The sequence below is a fragment of the Typopeltis vanoorti genome, chromosome 4 (genome assembly GCF_054136105.1).
Source record: "Typopeltis vanoorti isolate ZY-2024b chromosome 4, IOZ_Tvanoo_1.0, whole genome shotgun sequence".
Classification (NCBI taxonomy): domain Eukaryota; kingdom Metazoa; phylum Arthropoda; class Arachnida; order Uropygi; family Thelyphonidae; genus Typopeltis; species Typopeltis vanoorti.
The window spans coordinates 18,476,704-18,504,667 of NC_143552.1; the positions used below are offsets into that span (position 1 = coordinate 18,476,704).

The 27,964-nt window shown below is 37.1% G+C and overlaps 1 protein-coding gene across 1 annotated transcript in view; it reads right to left on the reverse strand.

Annotated features, from left to right (window-relative positions):
• Positions 1-27,964, reverse strand: part of LOC150107135 (small ribosomal subunit protein mS39-like) — a 369,834-nt gene that overhangs the window by 313,621 nt on the left and 28,249 nt on the right. The window contains exon 3 of the mRNA XM_090391018.1: positions 17,417-17,466. Within this exon, the coding sequence (XP_090247144.1) occupies positions 17,417-17,466 (50 nt within the window). The remainder of the gene's footprint in view (positions 1-17,416; positions 17,467-27,964) is intronic.

Here is a 27,964-nt window from a genome sequence, read left to right on the forward strand (position 1 = left end):
GCTAAAATTATGTAATCATTTTTAGTTATTTTATTATATATGTTTTGTAGCTGATTATAAAACTCAATATTATCCTGTTCTCTTCCTTCTTCTGGGGCATATAAACCAATTATTGTTAAATAGCCTCTATCTATTTTTATTCTAGCTTCTATTATTCTTTTATTCCATAATTTATAATGTTTTAACTGTTTTGAAAGGGAGTTATGAATCCAAATCATGACTCCTGCTTGTGCTCTTTGGTCTCTGTCGACTCCACTGTATATCACATTAAAATTTTCAGTTCTCATAGTTCCTTTTAATTTTTTTGTTTCAGTGATTACTGCTATTTTAAAATTTCTTTCATTTAATAACTGGTCTAATTCTATTTCTTTATATGCTATTCCTCTTACATTCCAGTTTGCTATGTGTATTATATTTTGTCATTTCCATTTTTGTTTTCCCTTTTCCATTCCAGGGTCGTTTCCCATAAATTCAATCTGATTATCTTTTTCTGTCAGCTTACAAGTATGGTTATGTTCTCCATGTCAGGGGACTAGCCTGACGATGGAATAGTTCAGTGGTAGGGCTGCTACCTTAAGGCTTCTGAACTCGCCTTCTTCCGAATTTAAACCCATAGGAGGAATAGGGTATATTGAAGGGGAAAGGGTAGATTATAGAAGAAATATAGTAAGGTTTATAGAGAGGACATAGTTGTAAGGCCAGAAATGAAAAGACCCCGTGGCCCTCGAGTACTCTAATAGCACAAGGGTCATAAAGTAAGAAGAGTTGGCTGATAAGGCCTTATAGGAAAGATTAAAGTAAGTGGGTCTTCCTCAAAGTAGAAGAAGGAGAGGATAGATGGTCCAGCTAGGGGTCCATGGGAGTGCCGCTTCCCTTACAATCAAGATGATTGCTCCTTATGGCCCTGTTGGTCCATGAGTCCTTATTCAGTATATTCGGACCACCCCACCATATATATATATATACAGGGTGTTCGGGATAAATTTGACATATTTATAATTAATTATATTTTTCCGTAAGTTACATGTATTAACACACACTTCTCTTCATTTAAAAATTTGGACCCTTCTTCATTCATATACAAGATGTCAGAAAGGATGGATAGCTGGAACCCACCTGAATCATGGAAGAGAATAACTTGTATCATGATGATTCGTGCCCGCCATCAAAATAAGGATATTACGACTGCTGCCCAATGCTCCCTGAATACAGTAAAAACAATCAGGCATGAACTAGAGACTTGCAATGGTGACTACGAGGATGTAGCAAGAAGAAAGATCCCTAGCAGACGATCTGATTGCGTTCGTACAGCAGAATTCCTCTCAAATCTGCAGGAACAGGTGTTGAAGAACCCTGGTATTGGAATTCGGGCTTTGTTCGTGGAGTTGCTGACTGTAGTCAAGCCCTGGATAACAAGGGTAGCCAATGGTAGGCCGTATGTATGGCAGCAGGATTCGGCCCCTTGCCACACCTCTGGGAAAAGTCAAAAATGGTTGTCTGAAAATTTCTACGACTTCACCAGTCCAAATGTTTGGCCTCCAAACTCCCCAGACCTTAACCCCATGGATTATTTTGTATGGGGCGCAGTTGAAAAAGACACCAATCGCACTTCCAGTAATACAAAAGCCCAGTTAATGGATAAAATTAAAACAGTTTTTGCGGCCCTTCCCAGGGAGACTGTAGCATCAGCTTGTTCGAGGTTCCGAAGCAGAATTGAAGCTGTGATCGATGCTAATGGTGGTTATTTTGAGTAAATCTTGTTGATAGTATTGTAATTAACTCTGCCTGTAATGTTTTTTTGTCAATTCATTAAATTTAATAGATACAAAGAAGATTTTCTTTTTCCTTACGAAACTGTCAAATTTATCCCGAACACCCTGTATATATATATATATATACATACATGCACGCACATGTACACACACACACACACACACACACACACACACACATGGTGGGCTCCCCTATCCGCCACCCAGGGGACGCGCTCTCTAGGAGTTACAAGGTCCCCTGAGAGGATGATGATGATATTTTACAATATATATCCTCAAGGGTGTGTAAATACTATGCAATTACATTTTCATTATTACTACTGAATGAATCAGTTATCTTATTTAGTTTTTTATGTGAATTCACTCACAAAAAGTTATAGACCTATTATCTTTAGTACTGTGAGCATGTTACTGGCCCGCTGCTCTAAAAATCAAATGTTACTTTTTTTAAGCTTTTCAGATCTGCAATTGCAGATCATGGATTGATGCAGTTTACAGCCATCCAGTATGGCTGTAAACTGCATCAATCCATTTACATTTCGGTCTTTCTAGGAGGGGTGGGGGAGCATTTTTCTCCTTCCAGCACTTATTACTGGTTAACTTTTCAATCTGGCTTCCTGTTTAAGTAAGTGGAACTAAGGTGGGATCCTTAGTGTCACTTACTAATTTTATAAATTCACTGACCAATCACTTATATTGTGATTGGTCGATGAATTTAGAGCTAATGTAAACTTGGTGATTTTCATTTCTATTTTATTCTGTTTTTCCCTTAGAAAATTAGTGTTCTATAGTATATAAGTGTAGATTTTCATCTTTTTTGTGCATTTAGTGTTTATTTTTAACATATCTTAACATATTTTTGTTAAGATATTACAATAATAAATATAGTAAAAATGGTGCCAAATAAACACAAGAAATGTAACGATAAGAAGAGCGGCAAAGTCGAGAACAAGAAGGCTTGTCCCACTAAGGTTATTAGAGATATTGAAGACTTACTGAAAATGAATTAACTTCCAAAATAGAAAAATGAAAGCAGATTATCAGAGAGAGACAATGCAATAATTACAGAAAGCTGAGAGGCATTTAAATGAACACAGGGACAAAAAGAAAATGAAGTAGCAAAATAAGAAACAACAAAGGCATGGATCAGGTAAGTCAGTGAGTAATGAAAATCAGGTAAGTATCATTGTTTGTACAACGAATAAAGTTATTTGGTATGGAAGCTATCTTAAAACATTCTGTTGATGAGTAAGTTATAACTCTGAGTTTTCCAGGGGCAAAAATAAAAAATTTAATGCAAACGATTCAAAACCAGAAAAGAAAAGTAAACGAGATCATAACTGTAGTAGGTGCTAAGAACTTAACTAGTGATACGTTCAGTATGAGAGAGGACATGAAGGGGTTGTTCAAAGAGGCGAGAGTGAAGAGTGAAAAAGTGAAAATTGTAAGTATATTACCTCGATATGATAAAAAGGAATTAAGAAGAAGGGTTATGATGGCAAATGATTCGATGCACAGGCCATGAAGGAATGGATGTGATTTTTTGATGTGTGGAGTGAGTTTGAGGGAAGATTAGATTTGTATAAGAGGAACAGCTTACACCTGAATGTGTTTAGTATCAGAAGTCTTGAAAGACTAATAACTGATATGAGACCTAAAACAGAGAGTCAGAGAAACTAAATTATAATGGAAGGAATGGTGAGAATATCAGTGTAAGAGCAGCAATGTTATATAATTATGCTAATGGGCATTATCATGGAAATGATTATGAGGAGAGAACGATTTCAACTTTGTGTTCATCCGGTTCAGACCCATCAAACATGTGCAAAGATGTCTACATGTATAAGGCACTAGAGAAGAATAGAGATCTGCAAGTTGTCCAACTATGTCATGCAGACTGCAAACAAGGGTATACAAAAGAACAAGCAGGTTATAATGTCTGTACACGAATGCTTGGAGTATCAGAAACAAAGGAGTAGAGTTTGTTGCCTTGGTCAATATCTTGGGACCTCAGATTGTAAGCATTAGTGAGACCTGACAATAAGACGACATACTAACTGATATCGAGTGTAAAGGGTACAGTATTTTTAGGAAGGATAGACAGGATAGGAGAGGAGAGGGTGTGTTGCTAATGATATCAGATGCCTTGAATCCAGTTTGTGTTGAGACCTATGATTGTAGCACCAGTAACAGTATTTCATGTGGCAGTGAGTTTGAAGCCATCTGGTGTGAGGTAGATAGTGGGATATTGTTACATACTTGGTGGATCAGTTGCTGGTGATGAAGAAATGCATCACCAAATAGAGATGATTGGCACAAAAAGAGTAATCTTAATGTGACTTTAATTATCCAAATATTAATTGGGCAGTAGTAAAATCTCATAAGAAGAAATGAAAATGAATTTATTGAGCTGTTGTGAGACAAGTTCCTCAAGCAACATGTGACAGAAGGAACTAGAGGTCAAAATTTTAGATTTGATTATAGTGTAAGAGGGTGTTTCAGTTAAAATTCTGCCTCCGGTTAGTGACAGTGATCATGCAATAATCACCTTCGAAGTAGCTAGGTTTATGAATGTTCTTCAGAAAAGGTTACGTGCTGAACTACATAGTAGGAAATTATGACCAACTGAGGAGTATACTGAATTCAACTGGTAAGCATTTAAAAAATACTTAAATGATGCAAAATCAGATTATGCTAAGAGTTCGAAGAATAAATAGAGTAAGAGTCAAATGGATGTCTAATCTCATTAAGCAAGAGATTCGTAAGAAACAGGTGACATGGAAGGAATACCATGTACATAAGGGTGATGTCTGTTATGAAAATTTATAAGCAGCTGTCTAGAATAGTTACAACTATTGTATGGAAAGCTAAGTTTGAGTAAGAAAGAAATTGGCTCTGCAAGCTAAAGACAACTCACAAGAATTCAATCAATATGCTACAAGTAAAAGAAAAAAATGAATATGAAAGAATAAGTCTTCTAAATGCAGATAGTGTGATGGTGACAGATGCAGAAGAGGTTGTTCAACAAATGTCTGCCCATTTTGCTAAAAGCTATCAACCTAGTAGGTGCAACTACACTCACTGCTACCTCTTCACTGAATGAAGAAACTCAAGTGTATGAGGAGGTCTTAGAGCTGTTCCACAAACTGAATAATAATTCAGCTGTAGGGCTTGATGGGATAACAGCATGGATGCTAAAAGAGAGTTCAGCTGAACTTGCTATTCCTTTGACCAGGTTATATAATTTTAGTCTCAGAACAGGGAAGTTCCCACAGAAGTGGAAAGAATGTACGGTAATCCCATTGTACAAGGGAGGGGTGCAAAGACTGATGTATCCAACTACCAACTAATCAGTATCTCAGGAGTGGTGGTGAAGATTTCAGAAAAATTAGTTAGGGCTCGCATTCAGAAATGGGGTGACAGTGAAACTTTACTTACAATTTACAATGAAGCATAGATTTACTAAGGGAAGGTCATATTTTAGGAAATTGCTCACATTCTATAATAATGTTACCACGAGCTAGACAAGAGAAATGAATACACCATGATACTTGTGGATTTTGTTAATGCTTTTAACAGAATACAACATGGAAGACTGTTACATAAATTGGAGAATATGGTTTTGGATTATAAAATATTACTTTGGATAAGAGGATGACTGACTGACAGATATCAAAAAGTGGTATATGGGTGATGCGAGTCTGCAATATTAAAGATAACTAGTGGTGTACCACAAGGATTAGTCCTTGGTCCACTAATGATATCAAGAAGGATTTGACAGGTGACATCAGCTATTTGCTGATGATGCAAAAATAGGTAGGGGATAAGCAGGCTGCTGATATGCAGTACTTGCAGAATGATTTGAATAGGCTGGAATTGTAAGCATGTAAAAATGGATGTCAGTAAATGTAAAGTAATGCACTTTGGCATGATTAGATATCCATTGTTTTATTATATTGGTGGGATTATGCAAGAAGAAATGGATCAGGCTAGGGATCTTGGAGTGTTAGTAGATAGCAAGTTGAAGTTCAGGGGCCATGTAGCAAAGATTGCAAATACAACTCAAAAGATGATTGCCATGCTGAAACTAATGCTCACATGCAAAAATAAGGATGTCATTTTGCCTCTTTACAAGACCTTGATAAGACTATCGTGTGCAGGTCTGGTCTCCTGGTTTCCATTGCAATTCCGATAGTGGAGAGAGTGCAAAGGAGTGTGTTAAAAATTATATCAGGATTGTATAATACTGATTATGAAGACAGATTGAGAATTTGTAGACTTAGACAATAGCAAACAGGAGAAAGAGAGGTAATATGATTGAGATACATAAACTTCTGAAAGGGTCATACAGGATTTCAGCTGATGGAATTTTTCATTTTATGGATGGTGGGGAAGGAACAAGGGGGGGCATCCTTGGAAGCTGAGAATAAATGCCAGTAAGAAGTGGGTGGGGGCTGGAATTTTCTCTCATAGGGTGCTATGAGAGGTGCTATAAGACTATCGTGTGCAGGTCTGGTCTCCTGGTTTCCATTGCAATTCCGATAGTGGAGAGAGTGCAAAGGAGTGTGTTAAAAATTATATCAGGATTGTATAATACTGATTATGAAGACAGATTGAGAATTTGTAGACTTAGACAATAGCAAACAGGAGAAAGAGAGGTAATATGATTGAGATACATAAACTTCTGAAAGGGTCATACAGGATTTCAGCTGATGGAATTTTTCATTTTATGGATGGTGGGGAAGGAACAAGGGGGGGCATCCTTGGAAGCTGAGAATAAATGCCAGTAAGAAGTGGGTGGGGGCTGGAATTTTCTCTCATAGGGTGCTGCATGATTTGTTGTGTGCAAGCAGTGTGAATGAATTGAAGAATAAGTACGATAGCTGGTACGTGTAATGGCCTCCCTCTATGAGTCTCTAACTCCCTGGAGGGTCTCTCTTAATAATAATATTCTCGAATGCTAATAATGGCAAGTTCCTTTCTAACATCTCTATTGATTCAGCTATTGATGCAAACGTCTCCTCAAACACTGCTAAGAACTCTCATATCTGTTAGAGCTCAATATCCTTCAACTATTTTTTTTCTAACCAAATTCTCAGTTCATATGTTAATGGATTTGAGTACCATTTTCTATTTGGTGTTTTAAGTACTTTCTCTCTCTTATTCCATAAAAAATTATTCAGCTGACTTCCAAACATATCAACATTGCTTATTCTATAATCAACTCCCATGTTTAATTTGTCATTTTTCACTAAACCTGTACATAGATAGCTGAAATGTTCTTGTATTACTATTGAGAATACAAAGTTTCAATGCTCTTCCTCATTTCAGTTGTAGGATGGGGGGGAGGGGGGCTGATTTTCATACAAAAAAATACAAGTTATTCAATTTAGTTAAATAATCATGCATAACATAAAATCTGAGTATAATATCATTCCTTTATAATGTAATCCACACCATGAAATGCTTTATTAAAAACTTTAATCAATACCTTCCTATATTTCAAGTGAGTTTTTTATGTATGAAGGTGGCAACGCACCTTCACACATAAAAAACTCAGCCCACTTTAAAGCTGGTATAAAAAACCTCACACTCCAACACACTGACATAATGGTCAGTTTTAATGTTACCTCCTTGTTGAAAGTTTATTTTTCACTTGGTTAGAGTTACCTCCTTATTCACCAATGTCCCACTGTACCTTAGACCTCATCCAAGCCAAATTGCCTCCCGATATCTTAGTCCTATTTCAGTTCACCATGAACTCGGGCTATTTTGTTTAGCAAGGAAAATTCTACAAACAGACAGCCATGGGTTCTCCACTCTCTCCACCCCTGGCCAACTTCTTTACTGAGACCTTTGATGAAAAATCCTTAAACTCTGCCCCACATAAATTCACTGTTTGGCTACACTATGTGGATGATGTGTATGCTATTTGGCCGCATGGCCTGGATACACTCCACAATTTCTCAACACACTAACAATCAACACCATAGTATCCAGTTTACCTTGGAAAAGAAAAACAAGTTTCCCTTTCCTAGACACTCTGATTACGTGCCAGCCTGATAAATCCCTGGCTTTCTCGGTTTACAGAAAACCTACACATACAAGTAGATACATTCACCAGCAGTCACGCCATAACCCTTCCCAACAACCTGGGATTATAAAAACCCTATATAATAGGACAAAATTAATCAGTTGAGATACCAATGCCCTAACCATATCTGTAACACCTTCTTAGCCAATGGCTACAATCCCCCAAAAATACAAAAAATATTAAAACCAGTAAACCACATCTATCCCCCCCCCCTTCATAACAGAGATTACTCTAAATCCGGGGTCAGCAACCTTTTGAGTCGGAAGAGTCAAAAATTACAATTTACAAAATTTCAAAGTTTTTAAAGAGCCACAAAATTTTTTCTTGCCAACAATAAATAGTACTCACATAAATAAAGTTTTATGATAAAAAAAAACTAATCTATTTATTCATAAGAAAAAATATCTATTTATTCATATATAAGTAGTGTTTTTCACAACAAATTAGATAATTACTTATTATTTAAGTAAAAAATTAAAACAATTAAACATTTACTTACAACACTAACTTGTACTTCAATAACAAACAATTAAGCAAACAAATTCAATGGGAGCGATGGCTTTGCATGGTTATTCAAGTAGAAAATTTAAACTTTACTAAACAATGTAACTTGTACTTAAAATAAAAAAAACAATAACATACATTTGAGCAAACAAATTCAATGGGAGCGTTGGCTTTGCATGGTTTTAGAAAGTTTGGATAAATTTGGCTCATAACTTGTTGTTTAAAGTTTCAAACACGACTCTAAATTTTCATTTGTTAGTTGGCTTCTTACTTTACTTTTAATTATATTCATGCAAGAGAACGCTTACTCGCACGAATATGTCGATCCGAAGATAGTCAGCACTCCAAATGCCAACTTCTTCACCTCACTGTAGCAATCTGGAAGACTATTCCATGCGTCGAATATAAGTGCCTCAACTCTCGGCATTTCTTTTAAAGCTGTCCACTTTTGTTGCGTTACGTACACACATTTCTGGACCTCCAACTCTTCCAACTTGCTTTTCAACTCTGTAAATTTTCCACTCCACAAAGCTTTACTTTTTAAATCGATCAATTGCATTTCTAGAGATCCAGTATCAATTCCAAATGGCTCAATGTGGATTTCGTTACTATTTGTGTTGAGAGGATTTACTATGAATGCTAGAGTGGTTTTGTTGGTTTTGAATTGCTCAAATCTGTCAGCAAATTCATCTTTAATTTTTTTTATAACTGTGCTGAAGTAATTTGTGTCAACAGTTGCACTGGTTTTATCGCAATATTGCTTTAGAAATTGAAAATGAAGTCATTTACTACTCTGAATATCTTCTGCAAAAAAAATTAATTTTTCTTCAAAACAAACCAATTCTTCTACCAAAACATAGGCTGGGTTTCCCTTTCCTTGCAGTTTTAGATTCAGCTCATTTAATTTCGCTGTGATATCCACCATAAAGTAAAATTTTTGCAACCATTTGTCGTTCTCTAATTCAGGGTGATTAATGCCTTTTTCATTTAGGAATGTATTTATTTCATTCAAGCACAAAGCAAAACGTTTCAACACCTTATCGACGACGGCGTCATTCGAGAGCTTCCGACGGACTGACGACAGTGACGATGCATGTCACGGGGGAGGGGTGCGGTGAAAAGCGAGTACAAGTGGCTGAGAGATAGAATCGGTGCCTAATCCTCGTTAATCGATTCAGAACGATTTAAAATTTTTTTTTTTTTGATAAAATAAATAATATTTGCGTATGGAACTAAAGAGCCGCAGCTTCACATCCAAAGAGCCGCATGTGGCTCGCGAGCCGCAGGTTGCCGACCCCTACTCTAAATCTATCGCTATTCCATATATCCAGATATATCTGAAAAACTAACAAAAATCCTAAGAAAACATGGCCTCACAACTAATTATAGACCACATAAGAAATAAGCATCTCTTATCTGCTCCACTAAAGACCAGCCACCTCCCCTAGATCTACTTGGAATATTGCAAGTCCCTTGCAGTCACAAACTGTCCTACTATGGCTAAACAGGTAGGACAGCCAATATCAGGATATCTAAACACAAGGACTACATCCAATTCCATCAATAAAGCCATTCAGGTCTTGCTCACCATGCATTGGACATCCGCCACAGAATACGCTGGAAGAAGGCCACTTTATTACACCGCATGAAGTACAAATATGAAAGATTGTTCCTTGAGTCAGCCTCAGCTCTGAGAAACTTCCTAAACCTCTACAAATTTGGGTGCATGAGACTCCCTCAAATTTGGGAAGTTTACATTCTAAGATCATCAGCCCAACAGCCAAGACAACCCAATTTAGCCCACTAGGAAGCAACTTTAGGAATCTAGGACTGACCTGAGTTGCCTTTCTTCAGCCTCATTTTCTTATTGCGAATGCCTGTGTGCACATATCATTGTTTTGTGATCCCTGAAGATGGGAGTGTGACACTGCCGAAATATAGGAAGGTATTGATTAGTTTTTAATTAATATTCTATAACACACTGTCATTTCCTGAAAAATTAAAAGCTTGAGATAGGTTACTGATGTCAAGTACACTCCATAACCCTACCTCTGATATTAAGTTGTGCACTGCCTTACAGAGTAGTATGGCCATTTAGATCTTCCATTAAGGTTACTGGGATGGCAAGTGCAAGATGAGGTCATCCTAGGAAATATTTTCAATGAACAGTAGATAGATACAGCATACTGTAAAAAGAGTTCCTACTGAGAAGTTAATGGCGACTACCTCTATGTGAGGTATGACTTGCTAGAAGAGGATGTGGTTGTCCAAGAGGATGGCAACTCCTCTGTGGGTAGGTTCATTCCTCTATCCTATCCTTGCAGATGATAGAGGTATACTGCAATGGAGGATCATTGCCAGTTTTGTTTTGGTGGAAATCTACCAAAACAAAAATTTAATTGAAATCCACATCAATTCCACTGTAGGAATTTGTTAATTATTTATGTATGGTGATTTCATCTAGCTTCTGGTTTTGTGAGGATTTACTTTTATCAGCCTTGGATTTTTCCTTTTTAGCAAATTGTGGATGGCTGGTTTCCAGCCATCTCTTCCTTCTCAGAAGATATCTAAAATATCATAAAATTCTATTCCATCCAGAACACTAGGTCATTTAATATTTTCTCTTGGGTGGGGAGAGAATGGGTATCAACCCATCTATTAATGCAAGGTGCACAATTTGTAAGTTTTCTAATGAGATGGTTTTGATGTGGTGGAATAATTTTTGGTGTGTTTTCCAGAGTGAGGACATTTTTCTCTGATTTGCTCTGTGTGTAAATCATAATGCTCAACAACTGTCAGAAGAAAATGGACATATGTGTTAAAGAGCCCTCTTTGACACTTTCTTTATTGTTTGTTTTCTCAGAAAACGAGATTTTCTCATAGTTGTGTTCTTGTTGTGGTCTTCTTTGTGCTCCTTATACAGCATGTTCCAATTGATCTTGACCCTTTCATCTTTGGTATGCTCATGAGGAGGATAGATATTCTCTCTCACAATTAGTGCAATTGAGTGTTTTGCACTTACAGTCACAATTCTTATATTCATTACTGCCACAATGGACAGAGATGGAAGAGTGGCTACACAAGCAGTTTGAGACATAAAGCCAAACAGAGTAATTGAGATACCTTGCTTTCACTGATGTTGGAGGCAGGGTTAGGAATGTTAAATGACTAACTCCTTGATCCACAGCAAATCTCCCTGTTAGCAACATCAAGGAGGTCCCACTCCAATGTTACTCCTTGAGATTTTTTTTTTTGGAGGGGGGAGGGGGTACTGTTATTAATATCGTCAACAAATGATGGTGAGCAAAGGACTGATTCATTCTGGGAGGTTGTTTCAATGAGAATATTACCTGAATAGATTTTTTTCACAGATTTTGGGAACCTGCCAACTTTCAAGCCCTTCCGGATAAAGGGTGACATTTTCCTAATCTGACACCTGTTGTACATGTGCTGAGTTGGGTTTCTGTGCTGAGTTGGGTCTTATTGAGAACCCTGAGAAACATGAGGCTGAAAGACTCATTCTCACAAAGGGAGAATTCAGTACCAGAGCTTCCCATCCACCTGTCACTGAACCACACTTAAAACCCACAAGCAATGACAGTGCTTGGAAGTGGAACCACAGAACCACTAGGATCTCCCTTTCAAAGATGATCATGGGTTGCACTGCATGGCAAACACGGCAGCAACATTAAATCCTAGTGATGGTGGTCTGAAAAATATGATGATAAAAAAAAAAGATCAGAGGAAGTGAAGCAAAGAATATGGACAGAAAAGAATAGACAAAGATTAAAAATGAGAAGCACAAGTACTTTCTGCGATTAACATGTGCTCCATATAAAGGATTACTCAAATATTCATGGATTCTACATGATACAATATTTTTAACACACTGCTTCAGCACAACTAATTCAAATTATGGAAATAAATCCTCCTCCTTTCAAATTTACTTTAGCAAACTTTTATGCCATTAACTGTGTCATAATGTGACATGAATGAAATTCAGCTCACATTATGCATGAAATTCATGCATAAACAATACTTAAGTTCTATACAGAATACATAAACAATATATTATTAAGGGAGACCTCCAGGGACTCAGGAATTCATCAAGAAAGGCCATATTATTCACACCAGCTGTCATATCTGTTCTTGAATTCATTCATGCTACTTGCACACACACACACATACAATAAACAATAGCAATCCATTCCAATCATGCACCACTCCATGAAAGAAAAATCTAGCTCTTATCCCTCTTCTTGACAGCATTCATTCTCATAAAGTGAAAAATTTCATCCACTGAAATTCTGTATAACCCTCTCAGAAGTTTGTAAGTCTCAATCATATCATTCCTCTTTCTCCTGTTTGCTAGTGTCTGCAGTCTACAGATTCTCATCTGTCTTCATAATCAGTATTCCACAAACCTGATATCATTTCCTAATGCTCTCAGTTGCACACTCTCTCTCTCTCTCTCTCTCTCTCTACTGTATCAGAATCACAAATGAGATAAGCAGACCAGACCTGCACACAATAATCCAAGTGAAATCCAAGTGACGGTCTTGTAAAGAGGCAGAATGACATCTTTATCTATTATATGTCAAAGTTAGTGTCAGCATTTCTATTATCATTTGATTTGTATTTGCAATCTTTGCTATATGGTCTATGAATGTCAACTTCCTATCTGCTAATACAAAAGTATCATGGTGTATCCATTTCCCTTGTTGTCTAAGATCTTCAAGATCTCTAGCCTAATCTCACCAACATAATGCACCGGATATCTAATCACAATAAATAGTATGACCTTACATTTATTAACATTGAACTGACAGCCATTTTCACACACCCACAATTCCAGCCTACTCAAATCATTCTGCAAGTACTGCATATCAGCAGCACTCTTGATTACCCTACTTATTTTGGAACCATCAGCAAATAGCTGTTATGTCATATGTCAAAATCTTCTCAATGTCATTAACGTAGAGATTGAATAACAATGGACCAAGGGCTCATCCTTGAGATACACCACTGGTTACCTTGCAGATTCACACCCCTCATATACCACTTTTTGATATCTGTCAGTCAGCCATCCTCTTATCCATGCCAATAGTTCATAATCTAATCTCATATTCTCCGATTTATTCAACAGTCTTCTATGCTATATTCTGTCAAAAAAGCCTTATCAAAATCCAAAGTATCATGGTATATCCATTCCCCTTGTCTAACTCAGTGGTAACATTATTATAGAAATGTCAACAAGTTACTAAAACATAACCTTCCCTTAGTAAACCCATGCTGTTTGTTGCAAAATAGAGATTCTCTATCAACCCATTTCTGAATGTGACCCCTAACCAAGTTTTCTAAAATCTTCACCACCACCACTCCTAAGATACTGATTGGCTGATAGTTGGATACAGCGGTCTTTGCACTACCCTTGTGTAATGGGATTACCATACATTCTTCCCACTGGGTAAGTCTCAATCAGTTTGTGCAACAGTTCTAGTATTTCCTCCTCATACAGTAAAGAGGTAGCAGAGAGTTCAATGTTGCATATACCAGGTTGATAGCTTTTAGCAAAATGGCTGCTCATTAGTTGAACAATCACTTCTGCATCAGTCACTCACGTACCATCTGCATTCAGTAGAATTATTCTTTCAAATTCATTCTTTCTTTTACTTGCAGCATGACAGAATTCTTTTGGGTTGTCTTCAACCTGCAGAGGCGGTTTCTTTCCATACTTGGACTTAGCTTTCCATATGACAGTTGTGACTCTTCTGCTTACAATTATCATAACTGACATCATTCTTATGCACATGGTATTCCTTCCACATTCTTCTTCTTCTTCTTTCACTCTGCCTTATCCCATGTTAAACGGGGTCGGCGCACCAATCTTTAACCTTCCTCTTCCAAGTTCTCCGGTTCAGGGCATCCTTCGGACTCCATCCTTTCTCCCTAAGATCCTCTGTCATCTTATCATTCCACCTGAGCTTGGGCCTGCCTCTTTTCTTCCTTCTCTCCAACTCCATATACTCCACTCGTTTACCAACATACTCCTCACCCTTCCTCTCAACATGTCCAAACCACCTCAGCCTACTTTTTTGTATCTTCTTGCCAATTGGTCCCACCTTAACCGTCCCTCTGATGTAGTCATTCCTTATCCTGTCCTTCTTTGTCACACCACTCATCCATCTCAACATCCGCATCTCCGCTACCTCCATCTTCCTCTCCTGTGCCTTGGTTATAGGCCACGTCTCCGCACCATGGAGCATCGTCGGCCTCATCACCATCTTATAGAGCTTTCCTTTCCTCTTACAACTCACTCTCCTGTCGCACAGGACCCCGCTCATCTTCCTCCAATTCATCCAACCGCTTGTTATTCGGTGCTGTATTTCCTCATCCAGGTCACCATTCCTCTCGACAACCGACCCAAGGTACTTGAATTTCTTCCCTGAAATTAGCCTTTCACCCTGGAGTCGTATGACGATATCCTCGTCACTCCCCGTTGACATATATTCAGTCTTCACCTGGTTAATTCTCATGCCGCTCTCCTCCAATGCCTTTCTCCACTCTTCCAGGGTATTTTCAAGCTTCTCTCGGGATTATTCGCATAGAACAATGTCATCGGCAAACAGCATGCTCCATGGTGCCTCCTTGACATCCTCCACTAGTACATCCATGACCACGTCAAAGAGGTAGGGGCTCAGAGCTGACCCTTGGTGTAGCCCTACGACAATAGGGAACCCTTCTGTCATGCCGACACTAGACCTGACCTGAGTTTATGTTCCCTCATACATCTCCTTCACCAACCTCACGTACTTCTCCGACACCCCCTTCTTCCTCATACACCTCCATACCTCCTGCCTGGCCACTCTGTCGTATGCCTTTTCCAGATCTATAAACACCATGTGCAGATCCACTTGCATCTCTCTATATTTCTCCATCAATCGCCTTAGCGCAAATATTGCATCCGTTGTCCCTCTTCCTGGCATAAATCCAAACTGCTCCTCACCAATTTTCGTTTCCTGCCGTAACCTTGCTTCAATTACTCTTTCCCATATTTTTAATGTGTGTGACATCAGCTTGATTCCTCTATAGTTGCCACAGTCTTGAACATCTCCTCTTCCTTTGTAGATTGGGACGAGAATACTTTTCCTCCATTCCTCTGGTATCTTTTCCTGTTGGGCTATTTTACACATCAGCTCCCATAACATATCCATGCCCTCACTGCCCAAACTTTTCCATACTTCCCCAGGTATCTTGTCTGCTTCCACAGCCTTTCCATTCTTCATTTTTCTCAGTACCCAAACCACTTCCTCTCTACTTATGTCTTGCACCAGTCTCTCATTTACCTCTCCATCCTCGCACCTCTCTCTTGGATTCTCCTCATTTAGTAGTTTTGGGAAATATTCTTTCCATCTTCCTCTGATTTTGTCCTCGTCTTGTAATACTACTCCTGAGGCATCCTTTATCTGCTTGACTGAAGTTATGTCTTTCAAGGCCTTATCTCTAGCTTTCGCTATTCTCAACAACTGAGCTTCGCCACCGTTTCTCTCCAGTTCTTCATAAACCTCATCAACTGCCCTCGCTTTCGCCCTTGCCACAGCTCTCTTTGCATTTTTCTTTGCTAATCTATATGCCTCCTTGTCGGCTCTAGTTCCAGTCATGTCCCATTTTTTCTTTGCCTCTTTTTTTTCCTTGATCTCCAACTGCACCTCATCATTCCACCACCATGCCCCCTTATCCTCAGGCGGTCCCTTTCCTGATGTTATACCAAGCACCTCTTCTCCAATTTTTCTAATATTCCGTCTATTAACATCCCACCATTCTTCCACATCCTCTGGTAACTTCATTTCTTTCAATACCTTTTCTTTAAACTTATTCCTTTTGCCTTCCTCTTCCAATTTCCACCACTTTATTCTCCTCTGTATCCGCCACTTCCGCCTGTTCTTCTTTTCCCCTTTTATATCACAGTCTACCACAACCAACCTGTGCTGTGCCACTACACTTTCTCCATTAATCACGTTACAGTTTTTCACCTCCTTCAGATGTTTCCTATGGCACATAATATAGTCAATCTGACTCATTCCATCCCCGCTCTTATAGGTTATCAGATGCCCAACTCTCTTCTTGAACCACGTGTTAGCTATAGCCAGATCGAAGGCCACAGCATATTCTATGATTTTTTTACCTTCTTCATTTCTTTCACCACTACTCCAACCTCCATGTACCCTTTCTTCACCACTTCGTCGCCTTCCTACATGCCCGTTCAGATCTGCTCCGACAATCACTCTCTCACCATTAGGGATTCCCATTACTACTTGGTCAAGTTCTCTCCAGAATGTCTCTTTCTCCTCATCATCACAACCTACTTGTGGGGGCGTAGCCACACACTATAGTAGCCACACTTCCTCCCATCTCAAGCTTAACGCTCATAATCCGATCATTCTTCCGGCACACCTCATAGACTCCACTCTTTAGCTCCTTATCGATGATAATTCCAACTCCGTTTCTTCCCTTCTCATCCACACCGCTATAAAACAGTTTATATCCCTCCGCCAGCTCCTTTGCTTTATTGCCTTTCCACCTTGTCTTCTGCATGCACAAGATCTTCAGCTTCCTTCTTCTCATCATGTCCACTATCTCCCTACTCTTCCCATTCATCGTACCCACATTCAGCGACCCGATTCTTACTTTACACACACTCTTTCTGTTGGACTCGCTTCTTTAGCTGAACCCATCCTTGGTTCAGTAGCCCTAGCCTACTTCTCACAGTCCTCGGGCGACAGAACTGCCAGGTATTCCTTCCACATTACTCCTACTGTATTTATTCTGCATCATAAGTATTTTTTAAACACTTCCCACGCATTCATTTATATAAATTCTAATGGCTGAAATACAAGTGAATCATGTCTTGGGATTGATTAATTATTGTTACTACCCTTATTACCATAGAAAATTATGTCAAACAGTTCTAGAAAAGCTCTTCAGCTCATTATTAAAGACAGTCAACTAATACCAAAACTATATGAAATCATCAAAACATACTCACTTCCACTTATTTTGCATTGCACTTCTACCTATCTGCTTAAACCAATTTTCCTGAAATAAATCAATCAAGAAATTAAAAAAGAAATACTCACAAGTTTTTCATTTTCAATAAATGAAAAATGCTATATTCATTTTCAAGTTAATAAAATGTGAATATTATCAACTGACTAGTACCTATTAGAAGTTGAAAGTTTATTTTTCACTTGGTTAGACTATAATGAATTTAGTTTAATCCTTTATCCAAGTGTGAGCAAACAAAGTTTGCACCTGAAAATATCTTCTAAGTAAGGTGTTGTACTACCTTACTGGGGAAAGGTAGTACAACACCGGGCAACTCGTAGCAAAGGTGGACCAAGCTAACAACACTCCTATCCCAGTATCTCCCATAATGCAAAACACATCTCCTTGCAGATATGTACAATGTTATGCATTAAGGGATTGGCCACTACCCAGACTAGTTTCGACCTTTATTGAGGTCTCTTCAGTGGGAGCCAGGCCCAGAGGTGGAGATACCAGGAAGAAGCAATAGCGAGGTCATCTCTACCGATAGGAGTTGCATTATGGGAGATACTGGGATAGGAGTTGTTAGCTTGGTCCACCTTTGCTACGAGTTTCCCGGTGTTGTACTACCTTACTGAGGTAAGGTAGTACAACACCATATTCAGTCCTGAAGATATTTTCAGGCGCAAACTTTGTTTGCTCACACTTGGATAAAGGATTAAACTAAATTTATTATAATGACTAGTACCTAGCAATAATGATCTAAAAAGAATCATCATCACTGAATCATGTTTCTGAGTCTTGCTTAAATACCTTGGCAGGAAGGCATGTTCAAAATGAAGAGTTTTTAAATTCTTGGGAATTTTACGAGATTTAGAATATTAAATGGCTTATGGCATATTAATAGTCTGCATATGAAACTATACATATGCAAACTGATTCGTCTTTTTCTTACTGATCTGCCTAATGCAGGTTGAGGCCCCCACTAACAATAGCTTTGCAGTCCAGTGCTTCCAGTCCATCTTCAGCAAAGTTATTTAAATTACTGTAAGCATTCAGCCCATTTATGCTCGTTAATGCTTTCTATCCATTTAAGTCTTTCTACAGTATCTTTCCTTATTCTCATTTTGGATTATTTGAAGAAATTGTACAGTAGGTATTCTATTATAAATATCAATATCACTAATAGTTTTTCTTCGATTCTTTCTACATATGGTAGTGTAATTCTTCTAACTGGTTTTTATTTCAATCCATGCTGTTTATTTCCTCAAACACATGTTTTCAACACCTGCAATTTTTGTTGTTCTTTTCTGTTTGATAACCAAAATCTCTGCACAATAAAGAACAATGGAGAGTGCCACTGAGATATAAACTAAGTTCTTTAGTGAGATGTGTATTTTTCCAAATATTTGCAAGTTTTTCATGAGTAAAGCCCCTAAGATTTTTAATAGTTTCTTCATAATTTCACTTGTCTGTGATTAAGGTGTCTTTTTTTTTTTTATGTGACTGCCGTTCTTGAAATGTAAACTTAAAGTAACATCAGACAGGCTAAGAAATTTTTTTCTATTTTTTAAATAAATTTTATTGTTATTTTTACATAATATGGAAACTCTGCTCTAGAAGCCAAACATGGAACTTTTTTAAGCAGCTGCAGGTCTCCAATATGCCTGGAAGTGATCTCATCCATATAAAAATTGGCTTGAAAGGGGGGGGGGAGACCATGGCTGTCCCCTCTGCCTGTTTATGTATGGTATCCAAGTAGCCAGCATGAATGTGAAAACTGAAAAGATCATTGATATCAAGAGGAAAGCATTTTTCAGTAATAAAGTTCAAGTATCAGAAAGGGGATATACTGATCAATAAAGAGCTGACATCAAAGCTCACCATGATATCTTTATTATTTAAAGCTAAATTTTGGATTAAGGATTTGAAATGTGTGGAATTTTTAATATAAGATGAAGTATGACCAGTAAGTAGGGTTAAAGATTTAGCTGCTTGGCTAACTTAAAGAGGGGAGGAGGAGAAGTCAGTAGTAACAACTATGAGACAGAGAAGGTTATTAGGTTTATGAATTTTAAACAGTCAATATATTTGGGAGTGAGGTAAAATTAAACTGAGTTTTTTTTAACAATTTCAGGAGACCAAGAAGTGGCATTTTTAGAAGTCCTTTTAATGTTTTCTTCTGAGAACTGGTTATATCATAATCTAATGGTTTATAGGTAGCGCAGTCTCTGAGCAATGCATTCATTTTCTGATTATAATTGCTAGCATTGATGATCACAGCAGCATTACCCTTGCCAGCTCTAGTAATTATATTTTTGTCTTTGCATTATTTATGTAGTATATGGAGCTGGCTGTCAGAGAGATTTTTTTTTATTTCTTATAATTTTTTGATAAACATGTTAAAAAACTTTTTGATATGTTTATCAAAAAATTATGAAAACCTTCATTGACCCGTTTTTGTGAGCCACAGAATCAGCCTCTTCAAGTTGTTGTGAACCTTTAATCAAAAGGACAACTAAACAGCCAATCAGTGTCCTTAGCCTTGGCCACAACATTGCCTTGTCCTCCATCCTCAGACTTCATGCTAAATATAGAATGTGGCATCTATAATTTGCCTCCTACTATTGCCAGTAACAACAGGCAATAGTAGCTAACATCTTTACATAAGCATAGCTGCCTAAAAGAAATCTCTCTGATAGCCAGCTTCATATTCTCCATAAATTATGCAATGTCAAATATCTTCCAACACCCACCTAGAAGAACAAGAAATACACCTGCCTCCGTAACTATGGTCAGTCAGTCAGGTCTGGCTGAACATGCCTTGGATACATTCAACAGAATCAAATAGGAAAAAAAACTACCATGCCTCAAATGCAACAAATATAAACTTGTCTTAGAATCAGCAGCAGATTTAAAAAACCAACATAATCTTAATAAATATAGTTGTATAAAACATCCCAAGATTTGTGAAACTTTAATTTTTATGCCTCCCTCATAGGACTTTAGGCTGTTAGTCTTATTTTCCATTTGTTGTTTTGTGTGCGCTTTTAAAAGATTGTAAAATTTTAAGATTATATTTCCGATGCCTCTGTGACAGAAATGAATGTAGTATCGATTAAACTTGTGTTTAATTGTTTCTGTGCTGTATTTATTCCATTAAACCTAATAATGAGTTTAAACAAAACATAAGCCTAAATATGAGTCTTATATACTAGCAATACTTAGTCTTTGAGTTGTAAGCCAGCAGTTAGAATTGAAGGAAGTACAGGAAGGTGGTTTAATGTTAAATCTGGTGTCAGACAAGGATGTACATTATCCCCTCTGTTATAGATTATCTATATGGATCACATTATGAAAGAAACCTGATATCAAAATTGGAGATGTTAATGCAGACGATGTTATGCTTCTAAATAAATCTGCTACAAGTCTGCAAGATTAACTGACTAAAGTGAATAACTGTTGTAATAGATATGATATGAAAGTGAGCATTAAAAAGACAAAGACAATGAAAATAGGCAGAAACATCGAAAATATCAACTGTATTGTGAAGAACCTATAGAATAAGTAAAACATTTCAGCTACTTAGGCACATGGAAAGAGACAACAGAATCAACAAAGCTGGTATGGTAGGAAGTCAACTGAATAAATTTATATGAAATAAGAGACAAATTAGCCAAAACAGTAAATTAGCTGTATACAAGGCAGGATTCAAGCCAATTTTAACTTATGAATCTGAGAGCTGGATCAGAAGTAAAATACTTGACCAAAGACTAGAGACAGCAGATATGAGTGTCCTGAGAAAGATTAGAGGCATGAAAAGATGGCATCAATGGCAATATAATATTAAAAACGAGCATATTAGGAAAGAACTTGACATTGTCAGCATCCAGGAATGCATTAGCAGAGCTAATCTCAGTTGATATGGTCACTTAAACAGAATGGGTGAGGAAAGATTAACAAAACAAGTGTTCTCTGCCAGGTTGGCAGGAAAAAAACCCAGCGGAAGTCCAAGATATAGGTGGACTGATACAATAAAAAGTGCCTTAGAAGAGATAGAAATATAAGATCTGATAATGTTGGAGCCTTAACAGGTAATAGATTGATTTGGAGGAAAATTGTAGATAGGAAGTTAGTTATGATGTAAATTTTTCATGTATTACTATCATATCCTGTACACCCCTTGAGGGTACATGGCAGGAATTTGAAGATGATGAATGAAACAGAGACCCTCCTACCATACCAGCTTTGCTTATTTGATTATCTATTTCCATGTTTGCATTCTACATGGAAAATTGCACCTAAATAGTTGAAATGTTCTTGTCCTATGGGTTCTCCATTGAGAATGAACATGTTTTCTTTGCTCCTGACTAGAAATGTGGAAAGGCAGCTGGAGAGATGATATGCCACTAGAATATTGTTGATACGATGCATAAATCAAAATGCCTAGGCAGGAAGTCAAACTCTGTGACTGGAGTAGAGCTCTCATAACACTGATCTGTAAAAAAGATAAATAAAATTGAATGCAAAAATGGAAATGAAGTTTCCTTATTGAACATTACACATTTCAAATATGCTTGCACATATTTGAAAAGGCAGTAAGGGAAATTGTGAAAGAAAATGCAGAGAACGAAAATCTGGACCCACACCAAACAGAAGTCGTCATCATCATCATCAAATTACTGCCAGTTACTCTCAAGGGGTGTACAGGATATGATAGTACTACATGAAAAATTTACATCATTATTAACTTCCTATCTACAATTTTTCCTCCAAATCAGTCTGTTACTTGTCAAGACTCCAACATTATCAGATCTTATATTTCTATCGTCAAAGGCACTTTGAACTGTATCAATCCACCTACATATTGGTATTCCTCTGGATCGTTTTCCTGCCAACCTGGCAGAGAACACTTGTTTTACTAATCTTTCCTCACCCATTCTGTTTAAGTGACCATACCAAGTGAGATTAGCTCAGCTAATGCATTCCTGGATGCTGACAATGTCAAGTTCTTTCCTAATATCTTCGTTTTTAATATAATATTGCCATTGATGACATCTGTTCACCCCTATAATCTTTCTCAGGACTCACATATCTGCAGTCTCTAGTCAAACACAGCTCTCAGATCCATAAGTTAAAACTGGTTTGAACACTGTCTTGTATACAACTCATTTAGTGTACCGACAATTTCTTTCTTATTCCATATAAATTTATTCAACTGACTTCCTACCATACCAGCATTGCTGATTCTGTTGTCTATTTCCATATTTAATTTACCAAAATCATACCTAAGTAGCTGAAATGTTTTACCTGTTCCACAGGTTCTCCGTTCACAACGCAGTTGACATTTTCAACGATTCTGCCTATTTTCATTGTCTTTTTTTTTTTATTGCTGACCTTCATACCATATCTATGACAACAGTTATTCAATTTAGTCAGGGAATCTTGCAGACTTGTAGTTGATTTATTTAGAAGTATAAAATCAAATGCATAAAGCAAAGAGCTGACATTAACATCTCCAATTTTGATATCATGTTTAATACCACTCTCCTTCATAATGTGATCCATATAGATAATGAATAACAGAGGGGATAATGTACATCCTTGTCTCACACCAGATTTAACATTAAACCATCTTCCTGTACTTCCTTCAATTCTAACTGCTGACTTACAACTCAAATAAAGACTAAGTATAGCTGGATATAATGCCCCATTGACACCATATAACTCTAGCACTGGCACCTTGTCATATGCCTTTTCCAGATCAACAAAAGTTAAATACAGATTGTTGCTATATTCCAATGATTTCTCAACTATTTGTTGTAAAGTGAAGATCTGATCCTGACAGCCTCTATTAGGCCTGAATCCAGCTTATTCTTCACCAAGCTTTTCTTCCACGATTCTTCTCAACCATTTCTCAAGTATACTTGCATAATCTTACCAGGAACACTTAGTAGGAAATCTCTCTAATTCTCACATTCAGTTTTATTTCCCTTTTTACATATGGGTACTATGAGAGTTCTACTGCAATTATCTGGAATTTGTTCTTCTGTCCATGCCTTCTGAACTATACAGTGCAGCCACTGTAAGACTTTTATACCACCCTACTTAAGCATTTCTGGTTGAATATCATTTACTCCTGCTGCCTTTCCACGTTTCAGGCCTTTGATGGCTTTTTCTACTTCAAGTATGGATAGGTATTCCTGACTATATGCCTGTCGAGTGTTTTTTACCACTGTGCTATTAATGCTTGTTTCATTTAGCAATTTTTCGAAGTAATTGCTCCATACTTCAAGGATATCCTTTTCTCCGGTTTTCATGTCACCTTTATCATCTCTAATTCCTCTTACTCTTTCCTCACTTTTCACTCTTTCCTCCATTTCTAAGCTTCATCAACAACCTCCAGAATATTTTGCCAACTTCTTGATATTTATTTTCTATGTTCTTAAGAAAGTCCTCCCATGACTTCTGTTTAGATAGTTTTACAAAGTGTTTAGCTTTCTTACATTTGTCTCTGTATTCTCTAATAGCAAAAGCTGACTTATTTGACAGGAGCATTTGATATGCTTTCTTCTTTTCCTTCACTGCCTCTTTAACTTCCTGTGTCTGCCAGGGAGTTCTGATTTTTCTATCCTTGCAGACAACCTCACCACATGCCTGTCTGGCTGAATCAATCAGGGTTTGCTTCAAGGCTTGCCACTGAATATCCAAGGTTTGGTTGCTGTTCTCAAACTCTTTCATTTTTTCTTCAATAATCTTTGTGTATTTTAGTCTACAGTTCACATTTGAGATCTGCTCAACTTTTATTTGCTTTAAAACTTTCTTACATGTTATTCTTTTCAATATGAAATTCAATTTTATCCTGCTCAAGACTAAATAGTGATTACTTCCAATTTCAAATCCTCTGTACACTTTGGTGTCCAGCACCATTGGGAAAACATCACTATCAACAATAACATAGTCAAATGAGACTTTTCTTATTCCTTGCCTCTTCTCTCCATGTGAATTTGTGCACATTCTTATTTTGGAACATTGTGTTAGTAATAACCAGTCTATGTCCTCAGCAGAAATCCAATAAGTATTTTCTATTATTATTAGCTTTGTTCTTTTCTCCAAATTTTCCCAATATATTTTTGTGTGTCTGACAACCATTTCCTACTCTGCTATTTAGATCTCCAACAGGGACCAACTTTTCCTTTTTCATTGTGTCAGTTTCTTTCTCTAAAGCCTCAAAAAATTCCTCCACTTCTACCTTAGTAGAACCTTCTGTGGGACCACAGGCACAAATAAGTCCCATTATCCAGTTCCCCTTTCTCATATTTGCCCACATCACTCTACTTGAGACTGCCTGCCATTCAAGAAGTTTAGCTTTGTATTTAGTGTTGAATACTATGGCCACTCCTTCTTTTCCTTGATTGTCATTGCCTGAGTATAACATTTCGTATTTATTGCTCAGAAAGATCTCACCAGTTTTTGTCTTTTTTGTTTCAGTCACCCGTATTATATTGATCTGATATTTATCTAATTGCTCAGCTAGTTCCATTTCTTTGCCATTCAGGCTTCTTATATTAATAGTACTGATCTTTAACTGTGGTGATGTTGAGTTGGGGTGTGTTTTCAAATTTGTTCCAGTAGCTGAATTTTTGCTGTTCGCCCTGGTTCCCTCGAAAAGAATAGGGGCCTCGTTTAACACATTCGCTGCCAACTACGAGTATACTCGTAGTTGGTAAACCAGCCACACAAGCCAACTACGAGTATACTCGTATGACGCTTACCGCCGGCAACGAGATTACCGTAATGACCTCGAAGAAGTGAAATTACTTGGCGCATGGGAATAGACTATGCCGAAGTAGCGTGGCAGCGAACGTGTTAACCAGGCAACGTCCTAGCTGGCAAGAAATTTTGTCATGTTGTACCATCATTTTGTATTTTGGTTTAAGCCAATAAGAATACAATTTGTTCGGCTAAATCCCAATTTGCCAGCCCATCCTTGTTCGTTCAGTATCCAGGTAGATACCCAACAGGGTGCACCACATCAAGGTGAGGATTGGACAATTAGGTCAGAAATCCTGTCGGTTCTCTGGAATCCTTTTAAAGGCTACGTGGAAGTCTCCTCTCAGTTATACAGCTTTGACCCTTATGCCCCCCCCCCCCCCAAACAGAAGTTGCAGGATCAAATTAAGTTGACTATATGTTTTATCCTGTCAGCTTAAATCTCAACATGAGATAGCTTCAAATGCACTGCTTCCCCTCAACTCTCTTCCTTTTGAACTTCCACACTTGTTGGTTGTGGTTTTTCTGCTATCATCAGGAACACCTTTCCATTCTCGTCTGTGTTTCCTTCATGAACACAACATCCCTTGCATTCAATCTCAGTAATAGTATCTTCCTCTGTTCACAAAGTCTCACTAATGCCTGCCATTTTTTACCGAGTTGCACCAACAAATGCTAAAAACTTCTCAACATTATTTATTCTGATGCTATGCGATTAATGTACATGAAACACAAAATCCCCTTGTATCCACATATATATTATAATGCATAAAGTTGAGAAATAGAGATGTGGTTATTATTAGTAAATGTTTAAAAATAGAAGCCTAACATGTGGAAATTGCAGCTGTCATTTTCTGTTCCTGCAAATAATGATATCACCTGAGCAAATATGAAACTGAAAATATGAAAATGAGACATTTAGTTGTTGAAGCACATGTACACCTAAAGAAAAATAAACAACAAATGTCATTTGATTTGATGCTTGATATTTCACACAAAAAAAAAAGTTTCATTTAGGAACATTCTTAGTTCACAGAACTCACAAGTGGACATAAAATTAAATAAATTATATGTGATACATGGATGATGTGGTTTAAATAAGATGATTCTTAAATATGAGCAACAAGAACAGACAGAGGTGGTAAAGTGTTTTCTGCCAAATAATTCTATTCTACTAATGCATGCATGTAGACAATTATGTGTGCACACGCACGCACGCACACACACACACACACACGCACACACTTGTATCCAGACCCAATTTTAAGCACTGAACTACTTTAATCATAACGTGTTTTGGAAATGACAATTCTGAAAAACTGATTATTCTTCTGAAACATCTGATTTTATTGCTGATAATCATTAAATGTCAATGTTATATTTCAAAATATTAAATTAATTCAAGGAATCCAGTAGACTTGTACTGGATTTATTTAGAAGTATAATATCATCAGCATAAAGTAAAGAGCCAAGATTAACATCTCCAGTTTTGATATCAGGTTTAGTGCCACTTTCCTTCACAATGTGATCCATATAGACATTTGAAGGAGGTACAGGAAGATGGTATGATATTAAATTAGTTGTGAGACAAGGATATGCATTCTCTCCACAGAAACATTTGAATATTCAAGTCATGTTATAGTTTTATGGTTAGAACCAGATGGACATGGATAAATAAACTAAACAGTCCATCATATGACAAGATCTTGAAATGATATCCAATTAGTTATTACAGATTGAAAACTATAAGCTTCTGTGGTTAGTACTTATAATATTAACTCTGATAACTATAAGAAAGACATCAAAGATGATTTACACATAAAAAGAAGAACTAATATTATCAAAATCTTGAATAATTGACATTCATCATCAAATTCCTGACATGTACCCTAAGGGAGGGGATGTACAGGATACTATGATAGTAATACATGAAAAAATTACATTATATTATTATTATATTCCTATCACACTTTTCGTCCATATTAATCATATTTGTTAAGACTCCAATATTATCAGATCTTATATTTCTGTTTTCTGCAGCTGTATCAATCCACCTGTATCTGGTTTAGGTGGATTGATATAGGCTTTATGGGGCTTTTTTCTTGCCATTCTGGCAAAGAACACTTGTTTCTGCTAATCTTTCCTCCCTCCCACCCCTCCATTATGTTTAAGTAATCATACCACCTGAGATTAGCTCTGCTAACACATTCCTTAATGCTAACAATGTCAAGTTCTTTCCTAATATCTTCATTCTTAATATGATATTGCCATTGATGCTATCTGTTCACTCCTCTAATCTTTCTCCAACCTCTCATATCTGTGGTCTCCAGTCTCTGATCAAGTATTTTATTTTTAACCCAGCTCTCAAATCCATAAGTTAAAATTGATTTTGAATACTGTTTTGTACACAGCTAGTTTAGTGTTTTGACTAATTTCTCTCTTATTCTAAATAAATATATTCAGTTGATTTCCTAACATACCATCTCTGCTAATTCTGCTGTCTATTTCCATATTTAATTTGCCATCTTCACTAAAAACTATGCCTAAATGGCTGAGATGTTTTACTTGTTCTATAGGTTCATCATTCAGAATGATGTATTCAATAATGTATTCATAATGTATTCAATGTTTCTGCATATTTTCATTTTCACCATCATCAATTTCTGATATGTACTCTTCAGGGGTATACAGGCTATTTTCATTATTTGTCTTTTTCTTGTGTAAATTTTCATAGCATATTTATCATAGCAGTTAATCAATTTATTCAAGGAATCCT